We start from the raw sequence: 19,423 nt of genomic DNA, 5'->3' as shown, positions 1-19,423 counted from the left end.
AGTTGCATGTATACAGGCTAAAAATGTATGATTGATAACACACATTACAATTGCTGATTGAACGGAGATTCACAGGTCCATTGGATCATTCATAATTAAGCAAGTAATGTATTTACTAGCTGTGAATAGAAGTGAAAGCTGTAATATTTATACAGTATGTGAAGTGGCTCTTTTGTCGGCTCCAAACAGTTCAACAACAATAGTCAACCAGGGCAGGTCAGGTTGTGGCCTCCTGGTGGCGCTATAATAGGCCAATGTGAAAAGGGTGACATTACTTCTTACCTTGGATGGCAATTGGATGATTTGAGGCATTTTGTTCCAAAAATGTGATTTGCAAAAATCCACATGTTGGTAAAGGGTGCATGGGATATAAAGATTTCACGTATATATTGCACGCTCCGTTCATGATTTGAGGCTTTTTGTTCAAAACGGGCCAATCCTGCAAACTTTGAAAGCCACTTAATGTTAGCCAATTAGGATGGAATCTGAAATATCAGACAGACTTTTCAAAAGTCTGCCTCCTGGTGGCGCTATAACAGGCCGTTCTGGAAAGTTTGGGGCAGAGTTGGCATCCAGGGCACCTTGGGAAAGACCTGCGCTGTAGAGGCTATCATTTGTTTGGGCGGAAGTTGCGGGATTTTAGCTGAAGTATCGCCCAAGGAAATGAGTTGATGCTTTACAAATCAGTTTACATTCTCTGCGAATGAAACAAGTGTTGTGATTGGTCGGGAAGATATCGTATCAGGGGAAAATACATCTGACGGCTGTTCCAGAGGATACATCCGCCGATAGCTTCTCTGCCTTATGTTGTGACCAGGCTTTTCTTTTCACAGATAAGTAAGCCTGGGACCGAGGCTACATCCAGGGAGTATAACGGGGTTAACGGTGCCGGAGATTAGCTGCTAACAGACAGACGGACGGACACACACACACACACACACACACGCACACACTGACACACACACGGACGGAGTGCAAAACATACTCTCTCCCCATGCCCTTCGGCCTGGTGGAGACAACAAAAGCCACTGATGCACCATTATCATTATCATTATATGGCTTGTAGTTGTATGCATGCAAAATAAAGTATTGTTGTCCACATGTTGTATTCATTTTTAGGATATTTAAAAGTGCATTTACAAACCGTTCTTCCTTGGCATTGTTCTCTGAATGTGGCTCTCATAATGCCAAAACCATACCAAGGTGCATGCGTTGTCCAATCACCCAGGCTTACTCACCCAGGCTTACAATCAAATAGGTCTGGGGAGGCCTGCCCTTGGTGTATACACATAATCCAATAAACCAGGTATGAAACAATACAAAATAATTATGCTAATTTAAATAATAATAATAATCAAGCAAAAGAAATGGCTAAATCAGAGCTGCCAACTCTCACGCAATGAGCGTTAGACTGACACATGCACGCGCGCATATTCCTATTTCTCACGCTGCCAAAACATCCCAAATCCCAATTAAGGGGAAGACTGCATCAACTCACGGATTTGAGCAACACAATGGATTTCATTAAATTATTATTTTTGAATTAGCCGTGGCTACCCTAATGTATATAAAAAGAAGAAATTATATCGCTCCAGGATCATGTTGAGGGGAGCTGTGCGTATATACGGATGAGGTAGGCCTATTCTCATCACCCCACCCCCCTAAATCCTGGATGGGTTTCGTTTAACCCAGTGTGGAGTCCAGTCCAGCTAGAGATCCTCATAGGCCAGCAGGGCTACATGTCTGTATCTCTGAGTCTGAAAGTCCTTGAAATTAAAAAGTTTGGTCTAAGCTTATTAAATGTGCGGTAGCCTACACGTCACCAAAAACCACCCCAAGGTTTGTGAAAAGTTGCAGCCCTCGTGCAACCAGCTAGGGTGCAAGTTTGCAACCCATAATAGTTAAAAAATAATGCGCAACCCCTGCATTTCTACCACTGATGATGACGTAATTTCATTCAACGCACGCTGTTGTGAAGCGCTCGTAATTCTCATTGGTCAGTTTGGATAAAGGAGGCGGGGCCCAGGGGGAATTCCCACTGGGCGAGCTACGGGCGCTCGGCAGAGTCCCTCTCTCTTTCTACAAATATTAATTTTTTACTGTAGTACGCTGTCACTCACTCACTCAGTTCAGTGTCTGAAGCAGACAATAACCAAACCCAGAGTGACACACATCATCATGGACGGTGAGTAGGCTAGTAGGCTAACATGTGTTTTTTGTGCGATTAAATGTTGAAAGGAATCTGGCGATAGTTGGTGAGATTTATTGAGATGAATAAGTGAATGATGTTCGACGAACATGTCACTCACTGCATTTTAAGGTCGAACTCGTTACAAACCTCGTAATTTACAGGCTGACTTTTTCCGAATTCAATTTTTTTATTTAGTTTTAAACGTACAGGCTATACGTCACTTTACTTGTACTTTGTGCAACTGCTTTATGCCTTTATGTTAAATGATGTTTGTTGTGTTGGATGACTGCACACGGATTCACGGAAAGTGATCTCTATGGTTCTCTCCCCCACAGTTTACATTCCGTCCTTGCTAGGGGGCCAACCTATATGTAAGTAACTTACTAGTAACACTACTATGTATTTCCTCCACACTCAAAGCTCATAAAATGGCACATAAACCAACGGTATCTCTGAATCTGTGGCTGAGTACCTAGAACACACTTTCACTTCCTCAATTATCCTGTTGGTAAGCAAGTCACACTGTGTGCGAGCATGCATGTGTGACAGACATGCACACACACACACACACACACACACACACACACACACACACACACACACACACACACACACACACACACACACACACACAGTCACACACAGAAGTGCTGGTGTGCTTCATCCATCATTATCACAATAACAGTTTTATTAGTTTATAACGTTTTAAAATGGGTTTTAAACAATTCTATAATTAGAATATGGGTTGATTTAAAAATCACTTATATATACAGTAGGCCCTATATTATGTATACGGTTATGTGAATCTACAGCAGAACAGCCTTGCATACTTCAGTAAATTAAACGAAACATGAGAAAGACTGGACATATCATGTGACTGATTAAAAATGCAACATGACTTGTTTTATTGTCTGTGGATCCTTCCTGTCCTGCAAAGCATCTAAAGTTGTATACCTGCTTTTAGGTCACAGGAGCCCTTCCCTCCTAATGATGAGTAGCGCCACATAGAATTTGAATACAAAACATGATATTCAATTGTACTTCCACCCAGGGGAAGTGATGCCACTGTCTCCATCCCTGCACTCGCCCCCGCATCCATGCTTTCCCTTCAGCTCTGTTCTCTCTCTCTCTCTCTGCCTGCATGCAGTGACTGAGCCAGAGATCCAGATCTTTGAGCAGCCCAAGCAGAGGGGCATGCGCTTCAGGTACAAATGTGAGGGTCGCTCCGCCGGCAGCATCCCTGGAGAGCGGAGCTCCGATAACAACAGGACCTACCCCAGTCTTGAGGTGAGCGAGGCCACTCCTATGCGGCACAATTAACGCAGTCAATTGTGTCTCACAATTAATTAAATGTAATTAAATGTACATCACATTTTCCTTAACTTTCTTTATACAGAATGAAGAAATGTAAAAAAAAAAAAAAAAAAAAAAATGTGTAAGTGCGTGTGTGCGTGCGTGTGTGCATGTAGACTAAAAAGGCCTACTGTAATAAGTAATTTTAGGTAAAGGACTTGACAGCCAATGAGTAGCATCATCGTAAAAGAGCTGCTTATGGGATTGTGAGGCCAAATTAGTTCTGTTTTTTTGGTGATATAAGCGTTTTATCTCCCCTCTTCGAATCTCCTCTCTAGATCCTTAATTACTGTGGTAAGGGAAGAGTGCGTGTTACCTTGGTGACGAAAAATGAGCCATACAGGCCCCACCCACATGATTTGGTGGGGAAGGACTGCAAAGATGGCTATTACGAGGCAGAGTTTGGCCCCGAACGTAGGGTCATCGCGTGAGTTCACTTTCTTATCGCACGCACACACACACACACACACACACACACACACACACACACACACACACACACACACACACACACACACACACACACACACACACAATCATTGTAGCCTTCAAGTCACTTGACAGTTTCGGAATGTATCAATCATTAAGGCAATAGATTGACAGGATGATTTTTTACACTACAAATTTGGAGTATACACTCATACAGTATATAAGTACACACACACACACACACACACACACACACACACACACACACACACACACACACACACACACAAGCATCTCTCTGACGAGGAGACCAATATGGGAATTCCCCAAGTGACATCACCCTTATTTGCTGTGTACTAGAGAGAAGAGGCTCTGTGTGTGTGTGTGTGTGTGTGTGTGTGTGTGTGTGTGTGTGTGTGTGTGTGTGTGTGTGTGTGTGTGTGTGTGTGTGTGTGTGTACTGTGTACACGTGGGTGTTTGTGTATGTGCCTGTGTCTATATGCATGTGCTTGCAGGCCATCATATTGGAGGTTGGAGGACGTGTTAGCTTTAGTTTACGGCATGTTGATGATCCACAGTGCCAGTTAATTTGTCGATCATATAAAAAGATAATAAAATACTCAAACGCTTTCTTTGGATTGTCTAAAACCTTCTCCCACTTGCCTAGAGAGAAAACTAAAGTATTACTTGCAAATACTGTTTGGTCTACGTCTTCCTCCCAATCCTATGATTAGTTCATCATCAGGCTGGTCCCAAAAGTTACAAACTTTTAGTCAAGTGGATCTGATTTAGACTTATTATCTCAGCACACATTGTCAATACGAAATATACATTTGATCCAAACTAGGGATTAAAATAATTTAACTCTTGGGACCAGTGGATTAGCACTCACCTGTTGGAGAAGTGTTATGTGGCTATGTTGTGTAATTCCATTTCTCAGCACTTAGTTGCTTATTTGTTCATACAGATTCCAGAATCTGGGCATCCAATGTGTGAGGAGGAAGGAGGTGAAAGAGGCCATCATGCAGAGGATGGCCAGAGGCATCAACCCCTTCAGTGGTGAGTCCACCTGGTCCCCACCTCTACTTCCTCTACCCCATCCTCTGCCTCTACATCTACTTCTAACCTCAATGTCTACGTCTATTCTATGTCTAGTATTGTTCTACCTCCACAACTGTCTATTTTTTTTTTTTTTTTTAAGATATTTCTTTTGCGGCTTACGCCTTTTATTGATTTTTGAAGGGACAGACAGTAGGCTGACAGGAAACGGGAGAGAGATGGGGGGATGACATGCAGTAAAGGCCGTGTCGGGTCCGGGAGTCGAACCCGCGACACACTGCGACTGGATTACCAGTCCGGTGCCCAGACCGTTACGCTACGGCCTGGGCCAACTGTCTATTTCTATATGAACTTGACAAAGGGATTGGATAGTCACAGGGGAATATTTGCCAGATTTTACGTATAGTCTCTTTGATAAATGATGTGCTGTATCCGAAGGTTTTGTAGAGTGTAAACCATGCTGAATCTGAAACCAGGTCAACACAAAACCTAATTATTGACAAATCGGACCTGGTCCCAGACATTTCCCAGTCCTATAGAGGTTGATTTTGCCCTCTATACCACCACCCTTTCTAAAAAAGAAATGCCCTCGTGCTTTCAGTCCCTGGACGCCGACAGACACAGACAGACAGACAGATAGCGGTTCTCTCATGTACAAACAGGCGTTCGGCTACTTCCCCATTCCTTCTCTCACAGTTGCTCAATTCAGCCCATTGCAGGATGCCACGTGAGATCTGGGAATGCAGGATTCATAAAGGAGGAGGGGGAGGAGGAGGAGGGGGGGGGCTAGGGGGTTCCCCACGCTCTGAGACCATGATAAAAAGTAAGGAATGGCACTTTATAGGTTTGTTAGGGAAAAGACAAGGAGGAACATGAGCAACAAAAGTTCTATGGCGTCGGGGTGAACTGAGAAATGCATGAATGATTTGTATTTGTTGAAAGAAATGCTAAAATCTTTGCTCTGATTTAAATTTCTGGCAGCTAGCCATATATATATATATATATATATATATATATATATGAAAAATATATATGAAAAAAGGGCTAGAAATGGTATACTGGCAGGAGACAGGGTAGGTTACACTTCAGATTTACACATGTAACTGGTATTACAGATGGGCAATACAGTAGAGGTTGCACACAGACACACAACAAGGTTAAACCCCTTATGCACCATATAGTTCACTATCTATGAGAGGACGTGACAGGGAGACGGGAGTAATTTCATATTCCCCAAAACCTTGCTTCCCTTCAGCTCACTTCTGCAGTGAAACTCGACTGCTTCCTTTCTACAGAGAGATAAGCCCCCCACCACACACACACACACACACACACACACACACACACACACACACACACACACACACACACACACACACACACACACACACACACACACACACACACACACACACACACACACACACACACACACACACACACACACACACACACACACACACACACACACACACACACACACACACACACACACACACACACACTTCTTTCTGCCCTCCACACTCCACCCTGTCACTTCCTGTTTACAGTCCACTTGAGTCCAAAATCACTGAGGTCCCAGCATTGATCCAGCTAGTGCAGGCGTTCTATCACTGAAGCAATGTTGTCCTCCAGTCTCATTGTCATGGTACCTCAGATATTATTGTAACAATGCGGAAGTTTAACATGGTTTGTGTGAGTGTGTGTGGTCCAGGGGGGCAGTGAAGCCAATAGTGTCTGAAGCCAGTAGGAATCTTGACTTCCTGAAAGTTCATATAATGGCCTGTTGTGGCGCTGTCCATGTATTTGGGCCCAACTTCACCTAGACTGTATTACCTTAATAAACATGGTCATGAATACTTTAGCAGTTGTACCAGTAGCAGTTGTGTCATCTCACTTTTCGTTGATGTCTCATAGTGTAAGGTGGCACGTGGCTGTATGCAGATGTAGTGGCAACATCAATCATCACTAATCGGGGACAAAGATTTAACTTTGTCCTTGACCTTGACTCTTTTAGTTGCTGCCTGGTGGCATTATCCATCTAATATGTGCCAGAAACCTTAAGAATTTACATTCTTGTCACTCACTTGTACATAGTTGCTGTCAGGCAGAAACCTTGTGTCTCCATATTTCTACTTTTCTATTCATTAAAATTTTTCTCGTAATCTTCATAAAGTGTCCCACAAAAGTAGGTAAAATTATTACACTATTTTCACTATTTGTACATTTATGTAAAATTATACTGAAAGGGGAATGGTTGTGGGCATAGGCATACAAGGTGGCTAGTACATTGATGCTAGTACAAGCAGAGAAATGTTAATATAGCATGTTTGCAAGACTGTGCCAAAACATCAATACAATATTACACAAGATAATATTAGAGCTAATGCTGGATTGCAATGCAATTAAAAGAACAAGGAAAGCAAGATGAGATGATGTAATTGTAAGAAAACAAAAAGGGACGTGAACCTGTCCCACAGTCAAGCTCAGGGTCATGAGTCACACATGCAGAGTGGAGACAGTAGTGAGGTTGATACCTGCCTCCTCGCCCCTTCTGTCACACATTGTATACGCGTTTACACCAACCACTCACCACCTCCACCGCTGTCTCCACTGTCAATGACCATATATGGCCCAATATAAAAACAGCAGCTTTTGTTCCCTTGTATAATTAGTAAAAACTGAGGAACAGAGCCTTATTGCTATTTTCCATCAGGATTATCTGTTCTACAGCTGCCTACATTACTTTCTCCTCACTTGGGGGATGGTTAACACTTTAACAACATTCACCATTCTGCAATGCCTTTGTTAATTGAGCACAACTATCGATGGACAATATTTTGGGTATTCTAAGTGCATTCTTGAATAAAGTATAGGCTATGTTGGGTTAGGGACGGGTGGGACTCATCTAATGTCTGTCTGGATGTGGGTGTCCTGCTATAGGAACTGAATGCCAACTCACCAAATTATCCAAGAAAAACATGGGGACACTCCACACGTTTTAGTGGATAGAGGTGTGGTCCTCTACTTCAATACCCTCACCCCCCACGATCACCCTTTTCTTGCTCTCTCTGTCACACATGTCAAGAGTCGTCATCACCACCGTCACAGAGAGTCTAATTTCTCGAGGCCTGCCTTGCATACACATGCGCACGCACACGTGCACGCACACACGTTGCCCACTGCTTTCCACCAATGTGACATCACTGAGCATCACTGTGGCAAAATAGCCCCCACATCAGTGCCTCAGTGTGAGCAGAGACTAGTAGCAGAGGAGATTAGAAGTGGGAAGATGTGAAACCCAGTGTGTGCGTGGGAGGGTGTCTCTCGGTAAGATATGGCTGTATGTATCTGTTAAGTGATATCGTATTGATGCTGCATATGTAGACATACACTAGTTTCTAGTTGATCCAAAGTTGCCAAAGTGCTGAAAGTGAGCAGCCTCCAGATTTCACAGACACGATCACGACTCACGAGAACGTATACGTTACTTCATGATTCAAATGCCCTCAACATTGAAGAGGACTATATGTGAGATAGAGAGACAGAGAATGAGCACTAGAATTTGAGGGATATATACACACGATCATATATACAGTAGTACATACCGGTATACATACTGTACATATACACTATCGACTCTTGCTGACCTCCCTCTCTGTTCTTGTTTGCATGTGTACACAACTACACATACATGCGTGTACACATGCATGCCAGCGTGTGTGTGTGTGTGTGTGTGTGTGTGTGCTTATGTGTGTGTACCACCATGGGGTCAAGAGTGTCTTCTGCTGCAAGCTGTGCCCTAGTTTTGTTTTCCTCTTAACTGTGCTTTTGTATCAACTGTTTTTCACCTGTACGGCGACCTTGAGTGCCCTGAAATTATTATTATTATTATATACTGTATGAGTGTATACTCCACATTTGTAGTGTAAAAAATCTATTGCCTTAATGATTGATACATTCCGAAATTGCCAAGTGACTTGAAATTACTTAATAGAAAGGCTGTGTTTGTCAGTCAGTCAAGTCAGTCAGTCAGTCAGTCAGTCAGTCAGTCAGTCAGTCAGTCAGTCAGTCAGTCAGTCAGTCAGTCAGTCAGTCTGTCAGTGTATTAACATGTGTTGTTCCTGCTTACTGTAAATCGCTCTGGATTAAGAGTGTCTGCTAAATGCCTAAATTGTAAATTCTTGTGTGACCTCATCAGTGCCCCGTGAGCAGCTGCTACAGACAGAGGAGTATGATCTGAATGTGGTGCGTCTGTGCATCCAGGTGTTCCTCCAGGACGACAGCGGACACTGCACCCGGCCTCTTGGTCCCATCGTCACCAACCCCGTCTACGACAACAGTGAGTGGCTTAGTGTCGACGGAAGTACACGTTTTTACTCTAGAAGTAAGCAAACTTAATAAAGTATTGAAAGTAGCAATACCAGAATATAAAAATACTTAATACTTAATTAGAAAGAAGCATGGTAAATAACTGTCCAATAAGTTCCAAAAACAATGAAAATTACCCAGCTCTAATATTAAGAAGAATGATCAGAATCAGAAGTTGAGCAGAGTGAAACTGAATATTTAGGTGTGCTTACAAGTGTAGGTGTGTACGGAAGTGTAGCAATTATTGGATGTGTGTGCCTCCGTCTCTGCTCGTGTGTTTGTGTAAGACAGGTGCGAGAGGTACTTACGCATGTGTGAACTGGCATTGTGTAGTGTGTGTGCGTGTGGCGTGCGTGTACATGTACAGTAGTATGTGTAGAGTGTACAACAAGTTCTGGATGAGAGCTCCTGCTAAATGCCTAGATTGTAAACGTTTGATGCTCACACATGTATTACCTGTGTTGTGTGCCGGTGTGTTTACTTTGTCAGTCAACAGTGTGTGTCTGATGTAGAAACTAGTTCAGTGTTCCTCACACGCACAGAAAGGGGAAGTTCAGTGCACTCACTAACCCTCAAACAGGACAGTAACCATAGCGAACTTCCTCTTCTGACAGCAAGCATGTGACATGTGACTCAACCTGGTTAGGCTTGAAAGCTCCAAACTGAAAGCATTCCCTTTGAGGCCCCTGAAATATATCACACTAAACTATCACCTGCTGAGTCGCTCATGCTGTGTTAACAACACATTAATAAGACATTATGCCACCAAGATAGTCTGGTATAGTCAAGATAGTCCCCGGGCGTACAGCCGGCGGAACTGCGCGGCCTGGTATTCCTAAAGTAACCTAAGTAAATTATGCTTAAACGGTTAAACCTAACCTTATTCCTAACCTTAGCCTCAGTAAAACTATGCCTAAACCTAACCCTAAACTTATTTCTAACCTTATTCTTAGTAAAACAAAATAAAGAATACAAGAACCGCGGCACCGACACCGTTGGTGTGAGGTCGGCGGATAGAATCGAGGGGTGAGATGGTTTACGGGCGACCGTACCTGATACCCAAGCGCTGACAAAATAGCGATAATAAATAGCAAAGTATGTACCTTAGCAAAGTTTATATTGCTGGCAATCCACAAAGGATCCACCAAAACTAATGTAGTTGCGAATGCAATGATTGCGAATGCAATGAGCACTAACTATGAGACCCTGCAGATCATGTCTGTCTGTCTGTGTGTCTGTGTGTCTGTCCCGCTGTGACACCACCCGCCCGCCACCAGAGGGCGCAGCTGTAGCACACACACACAGGGCGCAGCTGTAGCACACACACACACACACACACACACACACACACACACACACACACACAAACAAACACACACACACACACACGAGCTGCGTTCGCTTCCCGCGTTTGCGCGTCTTACTTGTTTAACACAGCACCATCTTAAAGTCACAGTCATGCACAGTTGCTGAACGAGCATTCCGGTTTTGAAAATAACATATTTTGACTGGATGAATTTGTTTGACACACGTCACACACCTGTTGAATTTAATGTTAAAAAATGGAAGTCATGCGTCATGTGTGACAATCAGCAAGAGAGAGACAACAGATTGGTCTCTCAACCCATACACGGTTGAGAGACCAATCTGTTGTCTCTTTCCTGATACTATATGCTGATTGTCAGCTGATTGATGCCACCTCTATGGGTCAGCGAGCGAGGTGTTATTAGAACGTGAGAATGCCCCGCCCCCCACGGGCACCCTACTACTTCCTACTAGTAGCAGGGCGGAGTGAAGCCCCGCCCTAGTACTAGTGGGAGGGGGGCCGATCAGAGGCAACCGCTCCGTCGTCAGCGAACACCCTGTACTTACATTTTGAATCACGTGGCCAGCGAACACCCGGTACTTACATTTTGAATCACGTGGCCAGCGAACACCCGGTACTTACATTTTGAATCACGTGGCCAGCGAACACCCGGTACTTACATTTTGAATCACGTGGCCAGCGAACACCCGGTACTTACATTTTGAATCACGTGGCCAGCGAACACCCGGTACTTACATTTTGAATCACGTGGCCAGCGAACACCCGGTACTTACATTTTGAATCTCGTGGCCAGCGAACACCCGGTACTTACATTTTGAATCACGTGGCCAGCGAACACCCGGTACTTACATTTTGAATCACGTGGCCAGCGAACACCCGGTACTTACATTTTAAATCGCAAGATTATACAACGATGCTAAAAGGGATAACACTAAAAAGCCCTAAGGGCTCATTTCCATTGTGGTTCCGTGTGTTCAATGCATCAAGATATTTGATGACATACAATAATATACAACAAAGATATCATCAACACTAGTAGCAATAAACGTACATGGTGGACAATGAATGTGTATGAGAGAGAGAGAGAGAGAGAGAGAGAGAGAGAGAGGGCAGAAAACAAAAGAGTCCAATTGGTACAGTAATCCGCCCTACCATTTCATGCCTCTAGTCTAGAATCATTGCAAACCTTACATCAGGAATGCCTCCTGGTGGAGATTCATGGTCTCTTAAGCATTAAAATGTGTGTGTGTGTGTGTGCGTGTGCGTGTGCGTGTGCGTGTGTGTGTGTGTGCGCGTGTGTATGCGCGCACGTGTGTGTGTGTGTGTGCGTGCGTGTGTGCGTGTGTTTCGGCGTGTGTGTGTGTCCTTTCTTCATCAGGGGCCCCCAATACCGCTGAGCTCAGAATCTGTCGTGTCAACAGGAACAGTGGAAGTGTCAGGGGCGAGGATGAGGTCTTCTTGCTGTGTGACAAAGTACAGAAAGGTAAACATATACTGTATACTGTACAGTGGGCTTTGACACTTGATTTGCTGTAGAACAGAGAGCATTCTCACCTGGATATCGTTTCCCCTCTTTCATTTATCCATCCATCATTATTCATGTATACTCTCTAGCATTCACCTGTTCCTGTCCTGTTCATTCATTAATTTGTTTCATCCTTCATCCCATCATCTTCCAGATGACATAGAAGTGCGTTTCTTTGCCCTTGACGGCTGGGAGGCCAAGGGCTCGTTCTCCCAGGCCGACGTCCATCGCCAGGTGGCTATTGTCTTCAAGAGCCCGCCCTACTACGACCTCTCAATCACTGCCCCGGTTACCGTACGCATGCAGCTGCGCCGACCTACTGATCAGGAAGTGAGCGAGCCAATGGAGTTCCGCTATCTTCCCGATGACAAAGGTGAGAAGGCAATATGCACTCAAAACAAAATGCTTCTGAACTGAATTTATCTACTTGAACCATATGGTTGCAATAATAATAATTAGTACCAATTATAGCAAAAATGAGGGAGGTGGTGGGTAAGAGAATCAGTAAATTAGTTGAGCTGAAATGTATTAAACCGAAACAATATATAACTTTGATGCACTGGTTTATTGTAAAATATAATATAAGAATATCAATATTCAGCAGTTGTTGCGTCCTGGCACTCTTTTATAAACTAAACCCAAATGTCCAAAGAAAGCAAAATGCAAACCAGTCTATGCAGTGAGTGTGGCAAGTTAGGGCAGATTCACACTGAGTCTGTTTGATTCAAACTGTTCCCGAATACGATTGCCTGGTCCCCGCTGGCCATGATTCACATTGGCCTTGATTCTTCCGCACCCGTGACCCCAGTACACTTCATTCAATTGTATTCAATGCTTTCACATTGCATCGATTCATATCCGAGTACACTTCAATCAGTCCTGAGACTACCTCCATGCGGTCCCAGGAATGGTTGGGGGATCTGCTCCGGGGAGCGGTACGCAGCATTCACACTACCACAACATCTGCCAAGTGGTCCCGAGTGCACACCTGGGTCCATAGTGTGAATCTGCCCTTAGTCACCTCTTACCCTTTAACTCTAACCCTTTAATAGAAAGTCTTCATCCAAGAAATCCAATAATCCACAATAGAAATGTTCACTTCATCCAGTGGTAGCACGGCTCTCTCTCTCTCTCTCTCTGTTCACCCTGCTCTGACAGAGCCACATGCACTCCTCAGGTGCCACAAACATTGTGAGTGCCATTCACACAATCAGTCTAGTCTGATAGGTGAGTCTTGGGCGGGGTTTCTCAATCACTGCTAGATTCACAGCAATAATATGCACCACATCCACAGACATATGATGAACATGAAATAATAGCTCAATGGCTTCTTATAGAACATATATCAGCAGATTAATAGAAAATAAGACAGCACATCATAATTGAAACCAAAATACATAGAAACACATTGGCCACAGAGGTTACAATACTGTATGTCGTCATATAGATGAATAGCCTATTCATTTCATCTATTAATGACATGCCCAAAATAGAGTTATGCCAAGTTAGAAGTGGTTTTGTAGGGGTCTGTGAGGCCACCTTGGAGAGATATGCGGGGGTGAAAAAGGCAAATAAAGTGGTTAAATAATAGTGGATTTGGTGTTTTCTATAGATCCATATGGCTGCATTAAGAAGAAGAGGACCAGAGAACACTTGATGAAGATTTCGGGATTGAACGGTAAGAGGGATACAGTGCCCTGTTCAGGGGAGGGAGGAGGTGGGGGGGATAGCGTGTACCTCCACATGCGTTACGCCCCCCTAGTGAGACCTTCCACTGTCGGGTGGAAAGAAGATGTTGGCTTGACGGCCCGGGTATCGGAGGAGACCTGAGGCTTTCTTCACCCTCCCAATGACTGATTGTGGGGGTTAGCAGAGATGGAGTATTTGTAGAGAGGCTGGGGAATTGGGAATTGGCTATACTAAAAATGTATGTATGTAAAATATTTTTAATTTTTCTTTTGTCTTGAAGGGCCATGTTATGTACAATAACAGTCTTCTTAATATGTCTGCCCACGATCTCTGTGATTTATACAGTACGTTTGTTTACCCCACAGTCACTGATACTAAAATCGAATGTTTTAATTTAATTTTTTCTATGAATCTGTGACTTGACACGCATACTGTTATAAAACGAAAAGAAAAAGAGTTTGAAAAGAAAAAGAAGAGGGATACAGTGCATTATGGGTGTTAAAATGTGTGCGAGTTTGTGCCTATGGTTTGTACAAATACTGTAAACGTTTTTTTTTCTCCACCTTCTGTTTCAGCTGTTCCATTTCCAAGACCGAAGTCAGTCCATCCGACGTCCATGATGCCCGCGTTTATGAAAAAAGGTAGACAGAAACACAATGCTCCTAATGATCACCTTTACATTGCATTCATCGTAACACGCAGTCATTAAATACCATCATAACGTGGTGTTGTTGAATAATGAGACTTCAGATTGGTCAAAGCATTCTGCTGTCTGTTATTTTCTGATAGCAGAAAGATGATCTCAATAACAGACAAAGTTTTCTGGCTTAGTTTACATTCCTATGGACATAGGATAGGAGCTTGGAATCAACATTTTGTGTCAGATTACACATTTTGTTCACAAGCAGCTGTGTAAAAAGTGGAAAAATTTACACTTTTCAACAATGACTGCCTCGCTTTACAAGTTTACAATATCCCTTAACCCATTTTGACCTGAGATCAGATTCAAAAAATGTCTTCTACATCCTGACAGTTTTCTGAAAAAGCTGTCAGTCGTTCTAAAATAGCAGACCTACAAGCTTGTAGCGCGCCACTCGGTGGTGTGCTATGAGCTTGTAGATCTGCTATTTTTCAATAGCTAAATCATAACATAATGCACCAAAAGGGGTTCCCATCCCAAAATGGGTTAAATGTCATTGCACACACATCAACTTGGATCAGCATTTTCTACATTTTTACTTTCAAGATTTTCTCATTTTGGCACAAACTCACAATATCTTTTACTCTCCAGAACCCAACATGTTCTCCTCCTCGATGTCACGGCAACAATCTGCGGCATTTAACACGACTTACCAGCCAAGCCCTCAGCGCCCAATGATGACATCACCAGCACCTAATATGTCTGTTAACCAGGGATGGTCAAACCCCAACCCAGCACTCTCCATCGATGCGGTCAGGATTAATGCCACCAGCACCATGAGCCAATCGCAGCTGCAGTCAGGCCGTCTGCCTGCATATTCACATGTCAGTGGCAGTAGCACTCTACCCCAGCTCTCCATGATGGACCTGAAGTGCTTAGAGCTGGAGCGCCAGGGCATGGCATTGAGCCAGGCTCGGCCACAGTCTCAGTCCCAACCTCAGCACCACCACAGGGAGGACTTGGCCTCAGAGACCCAGGCCCAGAACAACCAGGGGAGCCAGAAGCAGGGCTTCCAGGCCCAGAACAACCAAGGGAGCCAGAGCCAGGCATTCCAGGCCTTCCAGGTCCAGAACACCCAGGGGAGACAGAACCAGACCTTCCAGGTCCAGAACATCCAGGGGAGACAGAACCATACCTTCCAGGCCCATAGCATCCAGGGTAGCCAGAACCAGGCCTTCCTGGCCCAGAGCAGCCAGGGGGGTTGGGCTGGTTTCAGTTCAAGCAATCCTGTTCAGGGACTGAACGGGGCTGGATCCGGAGACAGTGGGGGTACCCTGGGCTTGGGCTCTTTCCCCCTCTTAGAAGAGGATGAGGATTTTTTGAAGAACCTGGTGGAAGGAGGTTGCCAGACCGGCTTCCAGCTGAAGCAGGAGCCCATGGCTCCCCAGTTACAAGAGAGCCACGCTTCCCACATGCAGTCTCCCTATGAGAGCCAAGGTGGCACATACACCAACCTGCTCCCTAGACCCACGAGCACTGGCACCAGCATGGATAGCATGAGAAGTAGTAATGACAACATACCTTCGCTTAAGGACCTACACAACCCCTTTTGTAGCAACAAAATGGAGCAAGACGGCCACTTTGCAACTCTGGCCGACTGGATAAGAGCCACAAGGAGCAACAACCAGGAGTGACGATGAAAATGTTTGAACACATTGAGGAAGCCCACAAACAGCTCCTTTAGGAAAAAACAAGGTGGAATAAATGTATGAGTCATGCCTGGAACTTGGAGAGATATGTCAAATCTACTTTTCGAAGATATGAATGTATTACTCACTATTTTTTTATTATTCTCAGGCTGAGCTAGCTTCACTTTTGATTTATATCAGCTAATGGTTTGTGGATTGGTTGAGTGACTGTTTTGTGTGTGTGTGTGTGTGTGTGTGTGTGTGTGTGTGTGTGTGTGTGTGTGCGCGTGCGTGGTTTTTATTTCGGCTGCCATATCTTGGTTGACATTGCTATAGCAGTTTCGTTGGTATTGTATCAAGGCATTTGCTCTAAATGCAATGTCATTGTTCACTCTTTACTGTAGATACATATGTGTTTAGCCGTAGTTGAGAGTGACAGCAGCAATTAACTATTAAAGCTCTCAAGAAAGGGCAAGGTACTGAAATTTCCATAGAGGAAGTGAGGATAAGCACAGTCAGTGACGACACTGGTGTAATGTCCTCTGTAATGACTATGTCATAACAATGATCTCATGTGCTTAGAGAATTATCCTTAACCATATACTTACACTTTGTTCAGACTGCAGGCAAATCTGATTTGTTCCTCAAATCTGATCTTTAGGTCCACATTGTTATTCGCAAGTGATCAGATCGGAATTTTGTATTCAGACATTGTCGTCCCAACAACATAGCGGCTAGGTGTAAGTGATGCTTATCTGTTGTATGACCGTTTCGCTCATAGAAAATAGCAGATCTACAAGATCACAACACGTTGCATGACGATGGATTGTGAGCTTGTAGATCGGCTATTTTCGGTGAGTGACAGTCGTATGTCAAAGTATAATTCAGGTTTCTGTGTCCAAGCGTTGAGAGTCTGACACATCTTGTCAAAACACATGGGATCATGGATCAGGATTTGGGCTGCCAGTCTGAACATACCATTTGCTTTTTATTTTAAACCTTTAATGAGCAGCCTCATGCAAAACTAGGTAAGAGTCAAGTTAATTTGTTTAACACTGTCAGTCTTTAAGTTACTGTACATATGTGAGTAGTTGCGGACACCATGTCTTGATCAATGACTTTCAGAATAAAATAAAACGGCGCACATCCTCCGATCTTGGTGCTGAGCCAAAGTGTTAAACTAACAGATATCATGAAGAAAAGCAAGGGCTCGCAACTCACTTTGTAATGCTCCAAGTATTTATTCACAATCACAACAGGCAGGACATACAACGTTTCGACTGGTATTGGTCTTTCTCAAGTTTACTTTTATTCTTGATCAATGACTTTGACAGGAGACATGGCTGTGGCTCAAACCGTTGCATTTTGGGTTACTGTCTCTATGATCAGCAGGCCACTCTTTTACCTCTAGCCTAGCCATCTTAATGACTACTGTTTTGTAAAACAGATGATGATTCTTTGGTATTTGTTTTTTTTTACACGATCAATTGTTAATTAAAATGAATCTCTTTTTTTAAATTCATTTTGTGTTTTATTGTGCTGTTCATACTACAGGCGCACAAGCATTTTATTGTATATTGACAGTATTGCACAACAGTTATATGATATTTCATACCTTTCAGACGATGACTTTGAATTCAAAGATGATCTGTCATATAGTTTACAGAAAGAAAACCTTAATGCACAGTGTTTGTCAGTGGCACCTCAACACATAAATTAAAACAACAATTAGACTAAGAAAACAATGTCTACTTGAATAGCTATTTATGGATGAAATTTGCACTCATAATCTAAACTAGAAAATTCGCAATTTAAAAAAATTGCAGAGTGTGGTTGCCGCAGTGGCTTACATATGCCCCTCCCACTAGTATTGCCAGCCAATTACAATTTCAAGTCACGCCTTAGATCATGCGTAAGTAATTCGGAGGGGATTTAACCCCCGAAATTCATGTTTTTGCGACAAACGGTTACATTTCTCGCATTTGCGGCGCCCCCTATGGATCCCAAATTTGGGATGGATTGGACATTCCGTTCGTGATTTATGGCATTTTTTGTGATATAGGCCCCTCCTACTAACTTCGGAAGACGATTACGGCCGAACGATACGCACTTTCAAAATTCAGTTTTAATTGGATGGGTCCAGAGATCACGTGTGCCGAATTCTGTGAGATTTGGACAAAATCTGTAGGAGGAAAAGCAAAAAGTGTGTTTTGGACAAAATTCAAAATGGCGGAAGATCTATCATGGCGGAAATGGGCGTGGCCTATATGGGGAGATGCGTCATGACCCAAGGAATCCAGGGAAAAAATATTTTTTGTTTTACGACCTACGGTTCAAGAGTTATAAGCCAAAAGGTAAAGTGGGCTGTTATAGCGCCACCATGAGGCCGACCGATAAAAATTTAGGGTTAAATAATTTTAGGTATAATGTTGAATTATCCCTAAAAGTTTTGTAACTATAGTGATTACAGTCTCCGAGGAACAAATACTTGAATGTTAATTTTTGCCTTTTCCCATTCATGTCAATGGGGAAATTTAAAAATCACTTTCACCTAGAAACTACATTCACACTTTGTTATTCAGCTTACTGTGGAGACACATGCTGGAACTTTTTAGTATTGAGTTTGTGCTTGAAATGTACTGTAATTCGACAATCAATCAATCAATCACTGACCTTGAGCAGTATAAATTACCTTCATAAGATTAGTAAATGACCTTCACCAGTATATATGACCTTCACCAGTATATATGACCTTGACCAGTATAAATGACCTTGACCAGTATAAATGACCTTGACCAGTATGCGGTCCGTGACCATGGACTAGCCTTTCTCTTTTCCGCGATTTTCACCTTTTTTTTTTTTCAAATCCTCCGAAATCGAAAAAAAACGACATACTATTGTATGACCTCCGAGACCATGGATTAATGACCTTGACATGTATAAATGACCTTCACCAGTATAAATGACCTTGATCAGTATAAATGACCTTCACCAGTATAAATGACCTTGATCAGTATAAATGACCTTGACCAGTATAAATGACCTTGATCAGTGTAAATTACCTTGACCAGTATAAATTACCTTGACCAGTATGCAGTCCGACACCATAGACTATAGCCCTTCACTTTTCCGCGATTTTCACCTTTTTTTA

General features: G+C 43.2%; 1 protein-coding gene across 2 annotated transcripts; it reads left to right on the top strand.

Moving 5' to 3' along the window:
- The first annotated feature begins 2,099 nt into the window (after positions 1–2,099).
- Positions 2,100–17,790, top strand: rel (v-rel avian reticuloendotheliosis viral oncogene homolog). Of its 2 annotated transcripts, XM_083774771.1 has the most exons (11): positions 2,100–2,185; positions 2,527–2,562; positions 3,339–3,478; positions 3,823–3,971; positions 4,941–5,032; positions 9,234–9,374; positions 12,109–12,213; positions 12,410–12,628; positions 13,868–13,933; positions 14,520–14,585; positions 15,236–17,790. In XM_083774771.1, exons 1-11 carry the CDS (start codon positions 2,179–2,181, stop codon positions 16,276–16,278), a joined length of 2,064 nt encoding a protein of 687 aa, XP_083630897.1. In that variant the 5' UTR covers positions 2,100–2,178; the 3' UTR covers positions 16,279–17,790. The 2 variants fall into 2 exon arrangements, with proteins under 2 accessions (XP_083630897.1, XP_083630898.1); XM_083774772.1 differs by lacking the exons at positions 2,100–2,185; positions 2,527–2,562 and having other exon boundaries at positions 3,339–3,396.
- The last annotated feature ends 1,633 nt before the right edge of the window (positions 17,791–19,423 follow it).

This window comes from Protomyctophum parallelum (genome assembly GCF_964188405.1).
Source record: "Protomyctophum parallelum genome assembly, chromosome: 10".
Classification (NCBI taxonomy): domain Eukaryota; kingdom Metazoa; phylum Chordata; class Actinopteri; order Myctophiformes; family Myctophidae; genus Protomyctophum; species Protomyctophum parallelum.
Note: the sequence above shows the minus strand (reverse complement) of the source record. Positions and strands in the feature narration are given on the sequence as shown.

What these genes read in the sequence shown, in the direction of transcription:
- rel (XM_083774771.1), top strand. An exon ending in GTGTGACAAAGTACAGAAAG is followed by an intron (nt 12,214 to 12,409) that starts GTAAACATATAC and finishes ATCATCTTCCAG; the next exon opens with ATGACATAGAAGTGCGTTTC. An exon ending in GCCCGCGTTTATGAAAAAAG is followed by an intron (nt 14,586 to 15,235) that starts GTAGACAGAAAC and finishes TTTACTCTCCAG; the next exon opens with AACCCAACATGTTCTCCTCC.